We start from the raw sequence: 18,474 nt of genomic DNA on the forward strand, positions 1-18,474 counted from the left end.
GGGAGGAGGGAATGGGCTGGCCAGCCAGGTGTCCTCAGCCAGAGAGGGGGTTGGAGAGGCTCCAGCCTGTGTCCTGCTCCAGGTGTCATGGTGCCGCATGCTGCTCATGACCTCTACACTCCTAGGGATTTGGTGAAGAAGTGGATGGGTACTGTGATACGATTGTCGCCATTGCAGAAGTGATTAAGCTGACAGACCCATCCCTGCTCTACCTGGAAGTTTCGACTCTGGTCAGCAAATACCCAGACATCAGGTAATAGCCTCCTGTCTCAGTTGGAACTCGGGGAGCAGAGCAGCAGGATCATTCCTGGGTCCTAGGGTTTAGGTGAGACCCTGAAGGGTAACAGTGCAGCAGCTCTGGGCTCCCTCAAGGATGAGCTGTGCAGACAACAGCCGCAGGCAGAGTGGGCTTCTGAGAATGACAGCGGACATGCCTGCATTTCATGTGCCCTCTGCCAGCCCTGTTCGTGTTCCTCCCAAGTATCAGAGTGGGTGGGGCCAGGCTGGGACTCGATGTGGGTGGGAAGGTGGCTGAGCAGAGTGGTTTTAGGAAGCTTAACTTGTGCTTGTGGTGGGCTCAGAAAAGGGAGCCTGTGTGCTGTGCTTGGCCAGGACACCTTCCAGCCCTCGTCGGGAAAGGGGCCTGCCCGTGGGGCTGGCTGCAGGCTCCTGCAGCCTTTGGGAACCCACCCAGGTTGTCTCCCAGCATCTTCTCCTCCTGCAGTTGCTCTAGGCTGGCTTTGAGCAGGAACAACTGATGGTCCTGTGCTCTCCAGGGTCCTCCTGCTCTAGTTAGTCCGTTAAACAAAGATTTAGAAAAGCAACCTTTAAAACACTTTGCAGTTGTAGACTGAAAAAAAGACCATGTTATGATATAAAAACTTGGGCTTCACTCCCTCTGACAGGAGGGGAGAGATGCCTTTCACTTGCAGCTGTTGACCCTGTTCCGGGAACCCTCAGTATCAGCTGAGCTGCAGCAGGTGGTGGGGTGTGGGGAGCCCAAGTAAGGCTCAAGGTGAGCGGTTCAGTGCAGCCTCCCATGCACCCCTGCCATTCCCCCCGCTTTCCCAGAGATGACCACATCGGTGCTCTGCTGGCCATGCGAGGGGATGCCAGCCGGGACATGAAGCAGACCATCATCGAGACGTTGGAGCAGGGCCCCACACAGGCGAATCCGAACTACGTGCCCATCTTCAAGGAAATCATAGTTCCCAGTCTGAATGTGGCCAAGCTCCTCAAGTAGCCATTCAGTTTCCAGCCCGAATCTGTATAATTCCCGAATCTGTGCAGTCATCACCACATGGAGTGACAGGGACGTGTGGTGCCGAGGACAAGGTTCTCTGAGGGACAGGTGCTCTGGTGGCGGGTTCTGGCCCTCTCGTCATGGACAGGCTTTGTGAGTAGGGTCCTGGCTGGCTGTTCCTGTTTGCCCCTCGGCCTCCCTTTCTTCCACAGTGTCAGGACTTTGGATGCCTCCGCTCAATAAAAGCTGCTGTGGGGAACTGAGAGTTGCCCGGCTTTGAGGTTTTCTTACTAGTGGTGGCTGCACGGGGACCAGATGCTGCATCTGAAGGCCACCTCCACCCTCACCCACCTGAGTCGGGCGGGTGAGGGGAGGGGCCACTGGCATCCCTTTGGCTCACTGCTCCTCACCTGAATAGGCAGTAGCCCTAGGTGTGTCTGATTTATGGGCCCTGCTTATTCCTGACACACAGCCCCTGAGACCCTCTTTCTGTCATTTGACTGTCTATGGCTACCTTCAGCCGTAGCTTCATTTTACACATTGAGCTTTGCACCAAGCCCAGGAAAGTTCCACCCGGGACAAACGGTGAGCGAGCCCCTGCAAGTGCCTCCCCAGCCTCACACTGCCGTCCCGGCGAGTGGGCTTTTGTAGGTGGCAGTGCTCTGGTCTAGCCTCGCTGCGGACTAAAATGGGAAGCAGAGGCGTTGACTCTTGTTCCCCCGTCAAAGACCCCTCCACCCTTGATTCAGGGTCCCAGAGACTGGCCAGTTCAGGCAGGAGGGTCCTCGCCGGAAGAGACGCCTGTGCTGCAACTTCCCCCAGGACGGCGCATGTGTGTGTGTGGGGTCGGGCTGCTCTAAACCTCCCAGGGTGTTTGTGGGCGGGCCTGTCCCTGTTAGCACTGTTGGCTGGCGCGCTCATGAGAAATTCACAAATAGGACTTTCTGGGAGGAGTCAAAACTGAAGAATCAAGTAACTGAAAATTCAGTTCTTATGGGTACTACTGGCTTGGAAGAGATGTACTGTTCCTAAAGACCCCTAGCTGGTGTGCGGTTTCCTGACATACATGTTAATCTGGTTCCCTACTTATGAGATGCCTTAAATAGCATCTAGCAATGCTCAATAAATATTTTTAAATTAATTGTTAATACTCATAATTATTGCCCCTTATAATGATAAAAATGCATTTATTTTCACTCCAAGTTACTTCTGGACTAAATGTCCAGTGTGACCATTTAAAGAATAACAGACGCAGGTGGCACGTGTCCTGGCCGGCATCCTGCTCTGATTATGCAATGGTCACTTGGCTATGTCCACTTCGGGGACACTGCAGTCACAGCTAAGCACTGGCTGCCCAAGCTGGATGCCAGCACCAGCACGGTCCGATGGTGGCACACATACGGGGACAGGATGTGGGCTGGGATGTGCTGGGAGGCACGGGCGGTCCACAGTGGAGGTCGTGTCTTGGTGGGTGGGTATGACACCAGCACCCAGGGCAGGGTTATGTACAGGCTACCTGGCAAGAGGCCAGCAGCACCCAGGTAAAGTGCCCTGGTTTTAACAGGACAGGCAGCCTGTACCAGGGGACAGCTTCATCCTGTCTCATTGGGCCCACTGTCTACTCACTGAGTCTCGGGGTCATTCTCTGTAAAAACACTTGTCATTCAGGAGGAAGAACATCTCTAAGAAATTTCCTTGACTCATTCGGTGGATTTTCAGGGAACGGGGGAAGGACTCCTGACTAAGTTGACGAGAGTGCATGTCACTCTTGCCAGTCAGCCTCTCCTGGTGTGCTGTCCCCTTGTATCTGCTAAGGCACCATCCAGGCTGCTGTAATGAGGTCACCCCTAGACACAGGTCCTGAGAGCATGCGGTTTCTACCCAGAGGAAACCCATCATGCCTGGTGGGCAACACCGGGCTGATCTGCCTCACCTTCCTGTGTAGGGCACACCTTAGCCGGGATGGTGCCAATCAGCAAGTGCCACTTGGGCACAGACATAGGACAGCAAGGAGAGGCCAGAAAATGGCTCCCTCTGGTAACCAACCTGGGAGAGGGGCAGTGGGGTCCCTAAACTGACTTAGTGTCCTTAAGAGGTGGCACTAGGTGAAGACAGGGTTGGGGCGATGCCTCTGTAAGCCTAGGGATGCAGAGAATGCAGAGCTGGGAGGACCCTATAGGGGGAGTGGGCCCCTGTCCACATCCGTTTCTGACTCCTGGCCGTGAAGTTGTGTTGTTTTTAAGCCACCAGTTCGCGGTGATTCCTATGACAGCCCCAGGAAGCTCCTTTCTATCAACCGAAATGGGTCAGACTCCTCATGAATGGCATCTATGGACTTGACGTTGATGTACTATTTTCTTTTTATAATAGACATTCAAAATTTTAACTGTTAAAGGTGTGTCTCTGTGACACCAAGACCTCAAGGATGACCTGCTGGAGATGATTGCCTAGGCTTCCCTATGTGGCTCCACCTGGGGGGTCTGGTCCACCCCGGTGATGGGACTCACCTGGGAGGTGGGATCCATTGGGACATTCAAGGGCAGGCACATGGCTCCATCTCTTGGGCCCACCCCCATTTGTGCCCCCCCCCCAACTAGTCTTGTCTTAACCCTGTAGAGGCCCTCTTTGTGCACTACGCTAGGGGCCCCGTTGTCCCCGTTGCCCCATGCCGCCCTCGTTTCGGCCCCAGGCCGAAAACGCCCTGATGTTTTGGTTGCTTTGCCCTCCTCTTAGACTGGATGAGTGCTGTTCCCATCCTTCTCGGGCCTGGCCCCTGTGTGCAGTGACAAGTCTAAGCAAGTAGTGGCAGTGTCCACCTGTCTCTGCTGGGGAGGAACCAGTTTCCAGGACCCAGCCTGTGCCCACAGCTGTGTGTCCAGTGACCTCAGACGATCCAGAAGGACCCCCCCAAACACGCACACACAGTTATGTGCACACACACACACAGTTATGTGCACACACACACATCCATGTTAATTCCAGAGCCAGAGCAATGTCTGCCTCCAGGAGACTGCTCCTTACATTCTCCTTGATGTGATTTCTCACTGATAAAGTTTGCACCCAGAAATGCTTTGAAATGTTTTTAATAGATTTGATCAGGCAGTTGTGGCAGGGTCTACGATGGGCCCCCTGCCTGGACACTGCCAACAGCACATGGGGGGCCCTTTAAGGCACGTTGATTGTGATTAGGGTTACACAAAGTCTGGCTACGATCATTTGCACAAAATTCACAGTTTCACCACTCATTATAATACACTTCAATTCCAGTGAAATTCTTGCCTTAAAAATCTCCATTCACAATAGATCAGCAGTACATGGTACATGAGTGACAAACTTATTTTGAAGAAGTGAGAAACTGACTCCTAAATCTGTGCTTTATCATCTACCACAAAGTAGGCCAAAGTTTAGTATTAAATAAATAGGAATTATTTCCTAATAAAAAAATTTTACAACAGTTTTCCTAAGGAAATACATTCATAAGACATTGTTTACATTCTGTTTTACAGTGACGAGAACAGCTAGGATTCTCATTTGTGAAATATATCCACGGTACTGGGGTCTATAACACTGTGTCACGGGAGGGGTTGTCTCTCAGTCACTGAAATGTGGGGCTTGGGGTTCTGTGAGGTCTCGTGTCTGGAACTTCGGTTCCATTATGGCTGTGCTTAGACTGTGCAGTTCAACAAACATCTGCCCACCCACCACAGAAACAGGGCCGGTTTGCCCAGATGTTTGCCAAATGGATTCACCACGGGGAAGTTTAGCGTGAGTGGGGTGAGGAGGGCGTCCAGCCATTGCCCCTGAGCTGCTTTACCAGACTCAGCCTCTGGCCCTGCAGCCGGAAATTGGATCTGGGTCCAGTGGTCCACGGGAGTTAGTTGTTAAGGCGGCTGGAGGTGCCAGACTGACGGGGCTGTGGACCCCAGACAACCCCCTGCTCCTGGATCCAGCCTTCTCTGGATGAACCACTCCTGCAGGGGAGTGGACAGAACATCACCTTCCTAAAGTTGCTGTTGGTGGCTGTGGCTCAGCTGTGGGTCAGCAACGGCTGGCCTGAGGTCACTAACAGACAGGTTTTGTTGTGCGGATTGTGGCTGAGTCTTGTGCTCTCAGAGTTGATCAAAATGGTTGCAAAGTGTGGGGAGCAACTACCGAAAACCAACTCTCCTTTGTGATGGCTGAGCGAATTATTCAAACAGTGAGTAGCTCTGCTCCCCTCCGGACGAAGAGCCTCCTGTGCGCTGGTGAACAAACACCACACTGAATGTCCACTTGTTTTTCTGAATAGCAAAGCTACAAACAGCAAATTGCAGACTTTTCCATCAGGGACTCAATGTGCACCATGAAAACACTATAAACTGCTAGTGATCCTCACCCGTGGAGGCTGTGACAACCTGAGCACAGCATAAAGTCTCCTTTCCTGAGCATAGCAGAGCCTGGCTTCTTTAGAAGAGTCTCTAGGAGTGTCCTCAAGTCCACTGTCCCTTTAATCCTTCACTACCTCGACTTCACACAAAACCTTACCTCTGAGGAATGGGAGGGCAGATGAGGGGCAACTCGGCAACTGCTAAGTTAGCAGGTCCCTTGATAACCGCTCCCCACAGGATAGCCAGACAGTGGTCTTGGTGGGGATGGGGGAGGTCTGAGGGCTCATCTCTGATACCCTGGAGGAGGTAACAAGCCATCTGTGCTACGTCCTCAATATAGGGCCAGGGGTCTTACCAGGGTCTGGGCCCTGCTCCAAGACCCCTTAGTTCTCCATAAAAAAGCAGCTCCCAAGGGCAGAACTTCCACCAGCTTTCCTCTGCTATGGTCAGGAGGGCCCAGGAGCACTTAAGGACTGGCTGTATTTCTAAACAAGAGTTGTTCATAAATGAAGGCCCCACTTGGCTTAGCTAAAGCTATGGGAGACACCCATGCAGCCAGTACAAACTCTGACCCAGCCTGGGCTATCTGCCAGTGCCAGGTGGGGCAGCTCAGGCCAGAGAGCAGGTGTTTTGAGTACAGGGCAGCACCTGGTAGAGGATGCTGCGCTCAGACCAGACAGGTGCTGGGCTTTAGAAATCTCAACACAAAAAGGATGAACGAACAGAGATGTTTCTGCAATTGTAGTGAGTCCATGAGGTGGCAGGTGGTTCACAGAACTGATTTGTGGTAATGGTATCACCCAGGTCTTGGATGACCACACCCCAACCCTTTGGCCTGTGAATTGCTCCTGGAGCCAAGGCTTCTGACCTCCTGGGGCCCTGAGAGAGGCCAGCCTGGGCCTGAAGTCAGGTTGGTACCATGTGGGAAAATATTTTTCTTGGGTCTGTTTCCCTGACAGTGCTGATGAGAGCGAGAAGGGACATTAAAAGTGACAAGAACTCAGAGAGCCTGGCCTCTGGAGTCCCAGGGCCCTTCCAGTCCCTGAGTCAGGAGTGACAGTGAGAAGAGTACTAAGTGCCAACTCAGTTCAAAACCAGGACAGGGGTACAGAAGGACCCACGAGGCAGTCTCTTTACAAGGGCACCTGTCCAGATCTCCCAGAAGCTGGAGGCTTGGCCACTGTCCACTTCTTGTTCCACAGGGGCTCCCCTGCGCTCTGCAGGTGGCGCCACGGAATTTCGAGGTTCAGGCCTTGCAGACATTTGGTCCTCCTGCTATTGATCCCACACCCAGGCTCTAGATGAGGTGGGGAGTGGGGCCCAAGGCTGCTCCAGGCCTCGGCGGGTAGACCCCGGAGTCAAGGCCATGGAGGGGACACCTGGGAGGTCGCGTCCATCACAGGGGCGTCTCCTCTTGCTCCAGTGCATGCGGCGGCGCATGGAACGACGGTTGCAGGGACGCCAGCTTCAGCAGCGCCGGGCGGCGGCGAGCGCGAGGCCGCTGGAACGAGCGGCGGCTGTGCACCCGGCGCGCCGCTGCCGACCGCGCGTGCGCGGCCGGCAGCCCCCGGCGCTCCAGTCCCGCCCCCTGCGTAGGCCCTGCCTCCGATGCAGACCCCACCTCCGACAAAGGGCCCGCCCCCAGTTCCAGGTCCTGCAGTGCCGCGGAAGCCGGGTTCTGAGCGGTGGGCTGGGCCGGGGGCGCAATTGCCGGGGCCGGGTTGGGCAGGGGTGGGGCGAGCAGGCGTGGAGGCTTCTCAGCGGCGGGCACTACCTCTCGCGGGGACGTGCGTCCCGTCAGCGGCACGTCAGAACCCGTGTCACCTGCAGGAGAAACCAGAGTGATCACAGGCTCCTGCGGGCAAGGAGAACCCCCAAAGACCTAGCCTAGGGCCCGCCCCCACCACCTGCCATGTTTTGGGACACTTGCAGGCCACACCCTGGCTGTGTCCAGGGTCCCCGGTGACAGAGTCAGGTAAGACCCTGACTCTGAAGACCTTCCACACGTGCCCCCTTCTGTCTCCCACCGTACAGAGCCCAGCACTGAGATCTAGGATGTTCAAGGAGAAGACCATAGGAGGGAGGAAGCCGGGAGGAGACAGAGGCAAAGAAGCACCGCGGGGTCCTGCCCACACAAGCCAGGAAGGGCATCAAGTGGAATTGTGCAAGACGCTTCACTGTGCACCGCCACTTCTAGTCCCAGAAACGTCCAGAGAAAGGCCAGCTTGTGTACCAAGAAACCACTTCATCACCCTCGACCAAGTCCTCCCATGTGGACTGATAACCGCCCCTCTCCAAGTGTCCACAGGAGGGAAAAACAGGTGAAACTCCATGAGCGAGTCTGCCCCAACTGTGCTGGGGGAAGTCTTGTTTTACATTTCTTCTCATGTTCCCACAAACACTCAAGGTAAACGTGCTAAGCCCAAAACCCTGCCCAAGGGGGCTGAATCCCTTCCTTGCAGAAGGCTAAGTGAGGATAGCGCCTTCTGGGACCCAGCAATATCACCACTGCAGCACCTACTGAAAGGTGGCCTAGTCCTTTACCCTCCACCCTCGCCCACCGCCCTCTCCTTGCCTTCTCCCTTCCTGTCCTGAACGAGGAGGGCATGCCCACCAGGGCAGGAAGGGAGAAGGCAAGGAGAGGGCGGTGGGTGAGGGTGGAGGGTAAAGGACTAGGCCACCTTTCAGTAGGCGCTCCTCTCTGGATGAGGGTGAAAGGAAACAGCTGCTTCTCTCCTGGACTCACTTTTGTCATGTAGTCTTTCCCTGGGGACCCAGGGCCTCGAGGGAGACAAATACATGTTCCCTATGCACATAGCACCCCACCCCAATCCATGCCCCGTCATCTCTGAGCTCATAACTGAGATTCATGGGCTCACTGCATGGGTTAAAAACTTAGAGTAGTTAGTGATCAAACTGACAGTCTAAGAGTAAATTCTAACCAGTAAGCTAAAACAGTCAAATCCCCAAACAGCTCTGGATCCTGACATCCCGGCTGAAGAAGCAGAGACTCCGATAGTCTCCTCTGAAAGGTTCAACCAGAACAAGAGGGTTGTGGGAACAGGCTCAGCAAGAGGAAGAGCAGCTGCTGGAGAAAGTCTGCAGAGGTTAAGGTCCAGGGCCAAGAGAGAGGCAGATGTCTGGGGAGAGGAGCTGAGGAGAGAGCAGGTGTTAGGGACTCGGGAGGGGCGAGGAGCCAGTTACATGTGCGTGGAATCAGGCAGAGTGGTGTGGGGCTGCTCCTTGGGGCCTTCGGCCATCAGGAAGGAGTCCACAGACTTGCTGCTGAGGCGGAAGGGAGCCAGGCGGTGGAAGTTGCCCGGAGATTGGGGAATCTGCACACGGGCCCTCTGGGAGGGCACCACTGTCTCCCCGGGAGACTGCCAGGGTGGCACCCTGGACAGGATGTTTGGGTCCTCATCCGGGGAGAACACAGGGTTGTCAATTCCTAGGAGAAAGGGCAGTGCCTGATCAGCTTCCCAAGTATACCCAGAATGGCAAGATGGAGGGTGGTACCCAGGGGTCAGATACCAGTGCGTTCTGTGGCCATCACCTGGAGGTCACCTAGAAGGTCAGGGTCATGTGCCTTTGGGGCTTGAGGCCCTCCACCCCATGCTCTCCTTCCCCACACCATGAGCAGGACAGGTGACAGCTCCCTTCTCTCAGAGTAGAGACCTCCCCGGTCCCACTGGCCCTGTCCAATGACTGCATTCACTTCTAAAGTGGCAGAAGGCCACCCCTCTCCCCTCACCTGAGGGGGAGTCTGTGGCTGTATCCCTTGTGACATTCGCCAGGAACTCAATCCCTCCACTCATGTCTTCAGCATCGTCGTTGGGGGTCTCCTCCGGGTCTGAAAGGTCCAAATCTGATGGCAGAGGAAGGGCGGCACAAGGGAAATGGGCTGGGCACACGGAAGGCCCTGGCCCAGCGCTCCCAGCATGCCCCGAGGGCTGCCCTCACTGCCACTCTGACAGGCAGCAGCCTGCCGCGCAGGGGCCTGGCTGTTGGGCGAAGGCTCTCCCTCCAAGGACGGCCCCTGCACTCCGCCTCGCCCTTTGCCCGGGTCCCCGACTTCCTGCTGACAAGCATTTCTGCTGTGGCCCTGGTTGGTACCTTTTTCCTTAATGGTGAGATTGTGTATGGAGCTCTCCATTGGCAGTTTGCCATTGGGAATGCTGCTGTTTCTCTGAAAAATGGGGAAAAACCACTTACAGGTAAAAATAAGGCAGCCATAGGGTCCCTGACGGCAGATGGTCCTTGGGAGACCCCACTGGTCTGCAGCCCAGACCCCCTCCCTGTGCAGGCCTGTCCCTGAAGGGGGTGCCTTGGTGGTTCCATCATTGACCAACATGCTTCCACAGTGACCTTAACTCCCCACACCTGCCATCGCACTGTTCCCCCAACCTCCCACCCCCAACCCGAGGTCCCCCTTGCCCTGTGGTCCCTCACTCAGCACCCTCACCCGCTTCTGGGCACGCTCTCGCTTATACAGTTTGGCCGCCTTCTTGTTCTGGTTGATGCCCAGCTTGGCTGACTTGAAGGACTCCAGGCGCTTCCTCATGGTCCTGTGGAAGATCTCCTTGTCCTGCTTCTCATCTTCCTCTGGAGTTAGCTCATGTCGACTGTAGAGATGTTTGTACTGTGGAAGGGGAGAGGTGACAAGGACAGTCACTGCTGACAGTGGCCTGCAGAGCTGGAGGCCCCCCAACATCACCCCCCCCCCGCCCCGTGCAGCCCCAGGGCAGGCTCCCTGCGAAGATGGCCAGGCAGACGCACAGGACTCCAGAGCTCTGGGACCACCAGCCGGTAGGCTGAGCCTTGCCCCTCCAGCCTGAGGGGTGTCTTCCCTAAGGCAAGGATTCCCCTCTTCATTCCACGGAGAGGAAAGGGGGGCCTGTGCCCCCATCCAAGGCTCTCTCTCTGGTCAGGATCCCCAGGGGCTCTGGGGAGGCGCCCCCACTGCCTGGCGAGCTCACCTCCTGCCGGGGCTTGTACAGGTACTGCTGCAGCGTGTGGTGAGTGACCGTGTCCTCCGTGTCACGGATGCTCTTCCTCCTCTGCTCCAGGGACTGCATGTCCAAGCACACGGCACTAACGTTTTCCCTCCTACGGGGGACCACGTGGAGTGTCCGAGAGCTCTGTCGCTCTCCCGCCTGCCCCCCTGCCCCGTGTGCCCTCTGGCCTGGGCACCAGCCACTGCTCAGAAGGCTGGTCCCGGAGTCCTCTCCCTGGATGGGGGTTTTGGTCTGACCAATGTCCTCAAAGCTGCCCATCGAAGGCTGACCTTACCTGTGTGCATTTCCCACGGCCACGCTAAAGCCCCAGCTGTGGGCCTGCAAGCCCACTGCCTCTCCCCAGCATCACTGGCCCATAAGGCCAGGAACAGCCCTCTGCTACCTGCAAGCCCCTGCCAAGCAGCTGGCCCAGACAAGGCAGGAGGCTCTGGCCCCAAATCTGCTGCCTGGCTTTCCTGACCACCCCCTGCCCAACCCTGCTGACCGGACAATAGCGGTGAATTTGTGCAGGGGAATACCTGGCACCTACCTGTTTCCATGCCCTTCCGCACACTCTGGGCCACCCCCCATGATGTTCAAGCTGGGGGCCTCCACTTGCCTCTTTTACACCTCTCAGTTGCCCCAAGATGCCCATTGGCTGGTGTCTGTCCCTGGTGTGGCTGTGATCAGGAGGGCCTGGGAAGTGCTGGGCAGGGAATACCGTCCCCCCAACAGCAGCCCCCAGGGCATGTGAGAGGTGCCTTGGTGAGGGGTGGCCTCTCCCAGGGAGAAGCCTGGGTGAACTCGGGCACGTACAGCAGGTAGGAGACGGAGGCCTCCACAGTGGACGGGCGTGGTGTGCTGAAGTTGACGTTGACCACGTTGTCAGTGCTGGGGGAGCGGATGAAGGCCAGGGACCCGCGGCGCTCTCCCTGTGAGGGGGCAGCCTGCATAAGCGAGGACAGGGAGCACCTGCCCGGCCAGGCACTCGGACAGAGCCCAGAGAAGCCTGGAGCGCTGGGGCCACGTCACACAGTTCCTGGATCCAGGACACCTCTCTGCCTGGACAGCCAAGATTTCAGAGGCCACAGCCAAGGCCTTAATTGGGCTGAGAAACGGTGAGTTGCGATGGAAAAAGAAAGTGAAGATGCAACTACGTGTGAAGGACACAGCACCTCACTGGGCGCTGTGTGGGGGGAGGTGTTGGTAAAGCATGATGGGGTTAGGAAGGTGACCCCTGCCTTTACTGGGGGTCCGCACTAGCTGTCCTCATTTGTCCATGGAGGGAGCCCTCGGGAATCGTACCTTCAGATTGAGACCTCACAGAGCAGAGCCTGACAGGAACAAAAGTCACAGCCTGGTTCCTATTGGCGGGGGCTGGGCCATGAGCTGGGGGTACCCCTGAGGGGAGGGGCTTGGAGCTGGGGAGGGTGCCTGAGTGGGACTGACCTGCTGGGAGCAGACAACGAGGTGCACGGGCCACACCCTGGTACTGTCTGAACAGGCCTGACCAGGGGAGGAGCCCATGGGCACAGTCAAGGGTTGGGACACTAGATGTGGGGAGCGCAGGTAGAGGTGAGGCTGGGGACCTTGCCAGGAGCCTGTGGCATCCACATGGCAGCTGGGAGTCTGGAGCCCGTGGTTTGGGGTTTCCGTGGAACAGGGCTGGCTTGGCTGTGGCTCAGTGGATGGTTGAGGGGCCCACTCCTCATCTCCCCATGGCCCCCAGCTCCTCTGCCAGGAGCACTGGGTCCCTCTGAGCAACCTGGGCATCGATGTGTCTGGTGTATGTGGGGTCGAGAGGCCCTGTGGAGGCAGCAGTCATTTTCCCCCCTCACTGCACCTCTGTGTTGAGGCCACAGGGTTTGCTGAGACTCCCAGCTCATTGGGCCCTATGCAGACCTCAGCTGGCACGAGAAAGGACAGAGGGAAGGCATAACATCTGCAGGCTCCGGGGTATCAGAGGGTAGGCCGGGATTGCCTAGTCAGAGCTCCTCAGAGGAGGCCTGGTCAGGGGTTGAAAGTGAGCCTGCTGCTGTGAGTAATGAGTGTCACTGGGGGGCAGCAGTGCCCAGCAGCGCCATGTGGGATGGCCTGGAAGTCACTGATATAGGTCATACACTGGGGACAGGAAAGAAGCAAGCTCAGGACCTGCCTAGACCCAGGCCTGTGCAAGGTACCAGGTGACCTTGGGACTTGAGGCATGCGTGGAGACATACAGATGGGGTGGCCTGGTGATCAATGTGACGGCCATGTGGTGATCACATGTGTGCAACAGCTAGAAAGCACTGGCAGGAGGTGTGTGGCCACTGGGGAAGAGGCAAGCCAGGCTGCATATCCCATGAGGAGTGGAGTTAGACCTGAGACCCGCCGTGGCTTGTGTCCTGACTGTAACTAGCTGGAAGCTGCCACATGGGAGGTCGTGCCAGAAACAGAGAGATCCTGGGTGTCACCATACAGCCCACACAGCAGGCCTGTCCCTTATCCACCCACGTGCTCCCCGAGCCCTGCTCATGGATGCCGCACCCTGGATGCATGGGGGTGGAGAGCTCTCCCAGAGGCCCGGGGTAGGATGCATTTGCTCGAAGAAGGCCGGGGACTCTGAGTGCAAGTGAGTCCTGCTCCCCAGGAGGGATGAGGGAATGCTGAGGAGGCCACTTCGGAACCACAGTCCACCCACAGGTGTGTTCTATGCTCCCCCCGTGAGACTTGAGTAGACATCCTTGCTGTCTCCCCTGTGTGCATGTGTGCACATGTGCACATGTGCATGTATGAGCATGTATGCATGTGTGTTGAGAGCCATGAAGGCCCCATAACCCCCTACCTGGCCCCAGAGGTCAAATCCACCAGCACCATAGTGTCCTACAGAGTCATGGGGAGGGTTCTATGCCTCAGCCTCCGGTGACAGGGAGTTGTGACGTGACCCTTTCCTGGGGTATTGGAGGACTTAGGAGCTTCACGTACACTAGCAGGGGGACCATCAAGAATATCATAGTTCAGTAGACTGAGTGCAGGCTGCAAACCAAAGGGTCGCTGGTTCCATTCCCAGTCTAGGGCACATCCCTGGGTTTCAGGCCAGGTTCCCAGTGGGGAGTGTAAGAGGCAACCACACATTGATGTTTCTCTCCCTCTCTTTCTCCCTCCCTTCCTCTCTCTAAAAATAAAGAAAAGAAAAAAAAAGAACAGCATGGTGCTGCCTGCGACTGCCTCCCCACCCACCCCATGGCCTTAGGTAAGGAGGAGCCCAGGGGCTGCCCACACCCCATGTCTGCGTCCTGAGTCAGGCCCCACCTCCGACAGAACTCGAGCAGTGTCTCGTACCTCAGCCACGTAGCTGATGGCATCCTTCAAGTTGAGCTCATGGAAAACATTAAGAATTCGATCTCGCGACTTTTGGGCCGACCTCCTCATAAGGATTTTGCTGAGGAATTTCCTATCAAAATTGGACCACCTGGGGGACGGAACCAGACAAGGTCAGCACCTGGAGGGCTGTGGGTGAGGCCCTGGAACAACAGGGCAGGGTACCCCTACCCACCACCCAGACTTGCCAAACATGGTCTCCCAGAGCTGGGTGGACACAGAAGGCCCCCTTTCCTCTCACTGATTTTTATGTACTATTTATAACAACCACAAAGGCAAATTTAAAAAGAAAAGCAATAAACTACAATCATGCCTATTTCACAACCCTGTACTTTGTTCCTACCTTCCTATCTGATGACAATTGTTATAAGAATATGCATAAAATTGTGGGTTCTGTTTTCTCATTTAATTTGATATTGCAGACAGTTTTCCAAGTGACTACATAACCCTCCAGAAAGGCGGCTGAGGACAGGGTGGGCTGAGGACAATGTGGGGCACGGCACACCTGCAGGAGGCACAGGTCAGGGGAGGAGACCAGCCCCACCCCCTCAGCTCTCACAATCAGAGAATCATGCTGCCCAGAAATAGTTTTTTAAACCCAGCACAATTAGAACAGTGACCAGTTGTTTGGGTCAGAAGAGGAAGTGGCTGGACCAGACCCGAAGGGGAACTTCCAGAAGAGGCCCAGTGCACTGGGGGAGGGGAAACACCGGGCAGGAGGGCCTCCAAACACCAGGGAGGAGGGGCTTCAGGGGGAGGAGGGGGACCTGGACATTTTGGCTCCTTTCAGTGCAGTGTCTTTTGTAATTAGGGTTTTGTGGGGTCAAAGTGTCGGCATTCTCTTTCCCTGGAAGATCCATAGTCAGTCATTGGATAGAGGAGGCGGCGGGGAAACGAACAACCGAGGCAAAGTACCTCCCAAGGTTCCCTTCTCATCCAGTTCAGGGGCCACACCAGCCACTTACTTGTCTCTGAGATAATTGTGTCCGATTTGCCCTGATATGTCCTCGATGGCCGAGAGGATGTGGTCGAAAGCCTTTCCAGAACAGACAGAAGGGTCAATGTCACTTGACAGGTCCTCCCTATGCCCTTCCCTACATACCCCCTTCCCCCCAGCCCTCTCCCCTCCCCTAGTCCTCTCCCTCCCTTCCCCCACCCCCATACCCGGCCATGCAGCTTCTCATTGAGTTTGGGCTCATGGTGTTCACTCCTCTTCACCTTCAGCCACTGCACCAGGGGCTTGATGGTCAGGCCCTGGGGGATGGAGGCGGGGGCACGCTGACCCTGACAGCCAGGACAGGCCCCACGGCACCTCAGTCCAGCCCACTGGGCCCGGGTGTGCAATTCCAGACCCGACCCACCCACACCCACGGGGGTCGAGCGGGCCACACTTATCCAGGGTCCCGGCAGGTATGTGAGCTTCCCTGCGGAGAGGACCCCCCCACAACAGCCCCGCAGGTCCCCTGGCACCTCTTGAGGGCCCGAAATCAGCTCCTCGATGCGCCTAGAGCAAGGCCAAGTGGGGCGATAAAATACAAACTGGGGCTCTCTCAACCAGTGACAGCTCAGAAGGGTATTTTTAAGCCAAATTGTGCTGCGTCCCCTGTGGGGCCACATGAAAACCTACAAAACGGCTCCTAGTTACTAAAATTATAAAATCTAATTAGGGCCTGGAGCTCAGGAAGGCTCTCTGGAGAGCACGGCGACGGTGTGGCCCGCCCACTGTGGCCGGCGGACTCGGGGCACGGAGGGCTGTCAGGAGGACAGCGAGGCCTGGCTGCTCCGGTGCGGAGAGGCTACCTGGAAGATGACAGTGAAGTAGATGACAATGATGGTGGTGCTGACAAACAGTTTCTTCTCCTTAACCTTGTTCTCATCCAGAAGGACCACTAGGGCAAAAGCCACAGCCCCACGCAGGCCACCATAGCACATGACCACCTGGTCTATGATCTCCAGGTGCACCATGCGGTACCGGTTCAGGATCCAGGTCTGCAGGACAACACCTGTGGGGGCCAGGCCTGTGCTCAGCTGCCACAGAGGGCCCTGCGCCCGCTGTCGACCCTCCTGGCAGCCGCTGCCCTTGAAAGGTGGCACTTAGGAATTCCCTCTCAGGATGGACGGCAGTGACAAGTGACAGCAGCCTCTAGCATAGGGGATGGTGACAACTCCCCGTGATGGCCCTGCTCACCCCCGTCCCTTGTTCCACTTTGGAACCGTGCCTCTCTCTGCAACACTCTGAACACTCCAAGTCTTCAGGGTCGCTGCTGGGCAGCTCTGCCGGTCTCAGGTCTCTGTGGGGCTACGGCTGTGCTGGCCACGGCCTTGCCTCCTGTTGCCGCAGGCAGCTCCAGGACCAAAGGCCAGTGCGTGACCCACCCCACCACGGCATCTGCTCCCTGGAGCCCTCAGCCTCCAGGGACCCGGGGAGGTGTGGGTGTGATCACTGGAAGCCTTTCTTCCCCTTGGGCCCCCATCAAGGTCCCCAAGGCAGCACGTGCCAGGGATGGTGACAGGTTCTGAAGGGCGGCAATGGGGGCTCTGGCTTCACACATGCCATGGTCCATTTTCTCAGTGACTACATTGTCCCTGAGTCATTCTGTCGTGTCCCAAATTAGTCCGTGGGGAACCAGACGGGCTCCCCTGCATTCGGGAACCTGCCACGCTGACCCGAAGCTGTCCTGCCTCAGAATCACTGTGGTGAGGCCACGAGAAGGTCTGGGTCTCCACTGAGGACTACTGACCATCCGCCTGGGGCCCCCCGGGGGCCTGAACCTCCCCTTCACTGAGCTGGGGGTAAATGTCAGCTCCCGGTTCCCACAGACTCCCCACAGCCAGTCCCTATGTCAACCTGCCATTGTTCCCCCACTGTCCTCCTGCCATTTCCCCATCATCCTCCATAGCCTCCCATCCCCCATCACCCCAGCCCCATTATCCCCTGTTGTGCTCTATCCCCATTACCCCCCACCATCTCCCATGCTTCCCCATTTCCCCTCATCACCCATGGTTCCCCCATCCCCACATGGCCCCTGTCATCCCCCACTGCCCATCCCCCATGCCCTCACCAATGGCTCGGTACACAGAGATGAAGACCAGTGTCAGCAGCACGAAGGCTGTGTTCCACCTCCAGATCTGGGGGTCCACCGCCGAGATGCCCAGAAACATGAAGATGATGGTCTCGGCCCCACTTGCCAGCATCTTCATGGTGTAGCGCACGGTGGTGGAGGACTGCTCCGAGATGTTGGCCTTCACATACTTCTGACAGCAGATGCCGCAGAAGGTGATGCTGAGTGGGAGGTTACAGTGTGCTGTGGGGCTCCCACTGGATGCTGTGGGCCACCCCCTGGACACTGTAGGGCCCCCACTGGGTGCTGTGGGGCCATTCCCAAGGCCCAGCACCTCCTGTTCCCTGGTGGCACTTCAGGGCCTCTATGTTCTGGACAAATGTCCACTCACTGGACAGCCCTTCTCTCCCTGAGCTCAGGGTTCCTACTGGGCGTTCAGCAACCTGAGATGGGACCAGGCCAGTATCACCGCTATCTGATTATGAGCCTCTGGGACCTGGATCCTGAGCCACAGAGCAGGCTGCCTGTTTCTGTCCAAGCCAGGCGGGCTGGCTGGAAGCGAGGAGGTTAGGCGCAGGCCTGGGAGGGAGGCAGGGTGTGGGCCAGGGACACAAAGCCCCTCCCCTCCAGCCCAGAGTGGGCCTGCAGCGCAGACAGCGGCAGCAGAACACCAACTCCCTGTCTAAAAAATGAAACAGATCAAATTCTTCGCCCCCACAGTGACGTTCCACCCAGCTTGGGAAGTGGGCCAGGCAGACAGTGGGCTGGAGAAGGGATTGTGACAGGCTGTGCCATCTCCAGGGCTGGGGGAGCAAAGGCGCCACCCCTGCCTCCCCCTCATCTAGGTGGGTCTCGCTCCCTGTTTAAACACCCCTCATGCTCCACAGCCTACCCCACTCAGCATGGCCGCCAGGGTGTGCTCCAGGCTCTGACGCCTGCATGAGCAAGGGGGTACTTACGCCAGGATGGCCGACAGGGACAGCATCTCGGAGGTGAGGTAAGACAGGTAGGAGATGACGAACACAAAGCCAGGCTCGATGATGCGCACGTGTTTGGTGAAGCGGGTCACGAGCGAGAGCAGGAAGGCGAACAGGACCCCCACCAGCGTGCCCCCCAGGCTCACCACGAAGAAGGACACTGCAAAGGGCGAGGACACAACGCTGGGCTTCCTGAATGGCCCTTTGTGGCCTCGGCGTGGCCTGACCCATGTGGCGTGGGCCAGGCCTGTCAGGCTGGCCTTCCTTCCAGGCCATTCCTCATGGCAGTTGCCTGGTAACCCCCCCAACAGAGGCGCCAACAGCTCAGCAAATAAGAGGCCTATTCTCTGGAAGGGAGGCCTGGACTCCTCCGGCCTCACTGTGGGAAGCTGGGGAGGGGGCAGACCTATGGCCCATAGGAGGCCCAGCTCCCTGTCCACATCAGAGAGAGCATTGTGACAAGTGGCCCTC

General features: G+C 57.0%; 2 protein-coding genes across 5 annotated transcripts in view; one reads left to right on the top strand and one right to left on the bottom strand.

The window, feature by feature from the left end:
- The window catches only part of EXOC3 (exocyst complex component 3), a 31,934-nt gene extending 21,087 nt beyond the window's left edge, over positions 1–10,847 (top strand). For 2 of the 3 annotated variants that reach the window (XM_037062929.1, XM_037062928.1), the window contains exons 12-13: positions 126–253; positions 1,072–1,508. In XM_037062929.1, the coding sequence (XP_036918824.1) occupies positions 126–253; positions 1,072–1,243 (300 nt within the window). In that variant the 3' untranslated portion in view covers positions 1,244–1,508. Of the gene's footprint in view, positions 1–125; positions 254–1,071; positions 1,509–10,818 lie in introns of those variants that run through there. The other variant, XM_037062930.1, reaches the window with a different exon arrangement.
- The window catches only part of SLC9A3 (solute carrier family 9 member A3), a 49,692-nt gene continuing 35,528 nt past the window's right edge, over positions 4,311–18,474 (bottom strand). The window contains exons 5-17 of one of the 2 annotated variants that reach the window (XM_037062925.1): positions 17,986–18,163; positions 17,027–17,247; positions 15,765–15,967; positions 15,129–15,218; positions 14,930–15,000; positions 13,926–14,055; positions 11,421–11,536; positions 10,587–10,716; positions 10,073–10,249; positions 9,724–9,796; positions 9,362–9,475; positions 8,815–9,058; positions 4,311–7,434 (exon numbers count right to left, since the gene is read on the bottom strand). In XM_037062925.1, the coding sequence (XP_036918820.1) occupies positions 7,431–7,434; positions 8,815–9,058; positions 9,362–9,475; positions 9,724–9,796; positions 10,073–10,249; positions 10,587–10,716; positions 11,421–11,536; positions 13,926–14,055; positions 14,930–15,000; positions 15,129–15,218; positions 15,765–15,967; positions 17,027–17,247; positions 17,986–18,163 (1,751 nt within the window). In that variant the 3' untranslated portion in view covers positions 4,311–7,430. Of the gene's footprint in view, positions 7,435–8,810; positions 9,059–9,361; positions 9,476–9,723; positions 9,797–10,072; positions 10,250–10,586; positions 10,717–11,420; positions 11,537–13,925; positions 14,056–14,929; positions 15,001–15,128; positions 15,219–15,764; positions 15,968–17,026; positions 17,248–17,985; positions 18,164–18,474 lie in introns of those variants that run through there. The other variant, XM_037062927.1, reaches the window with a different exon arrangement.

This window comes from Sturnira hondurensis, unplaced genomic scaffold (assembly GCF_014824575.4).
Source record: "Sturnira hondurensis isolate 20B ecotype Veracruz unplaced genomic scaffold, ASM1482457v3 Scaffold0014384, whole genome shotgun sequence".
NCBI lineage: Eukaryota > Metazoa > Chordata > Mammalia > Chiroptera > Phyllostomidae > Sturnira > Sturnira hondurensis.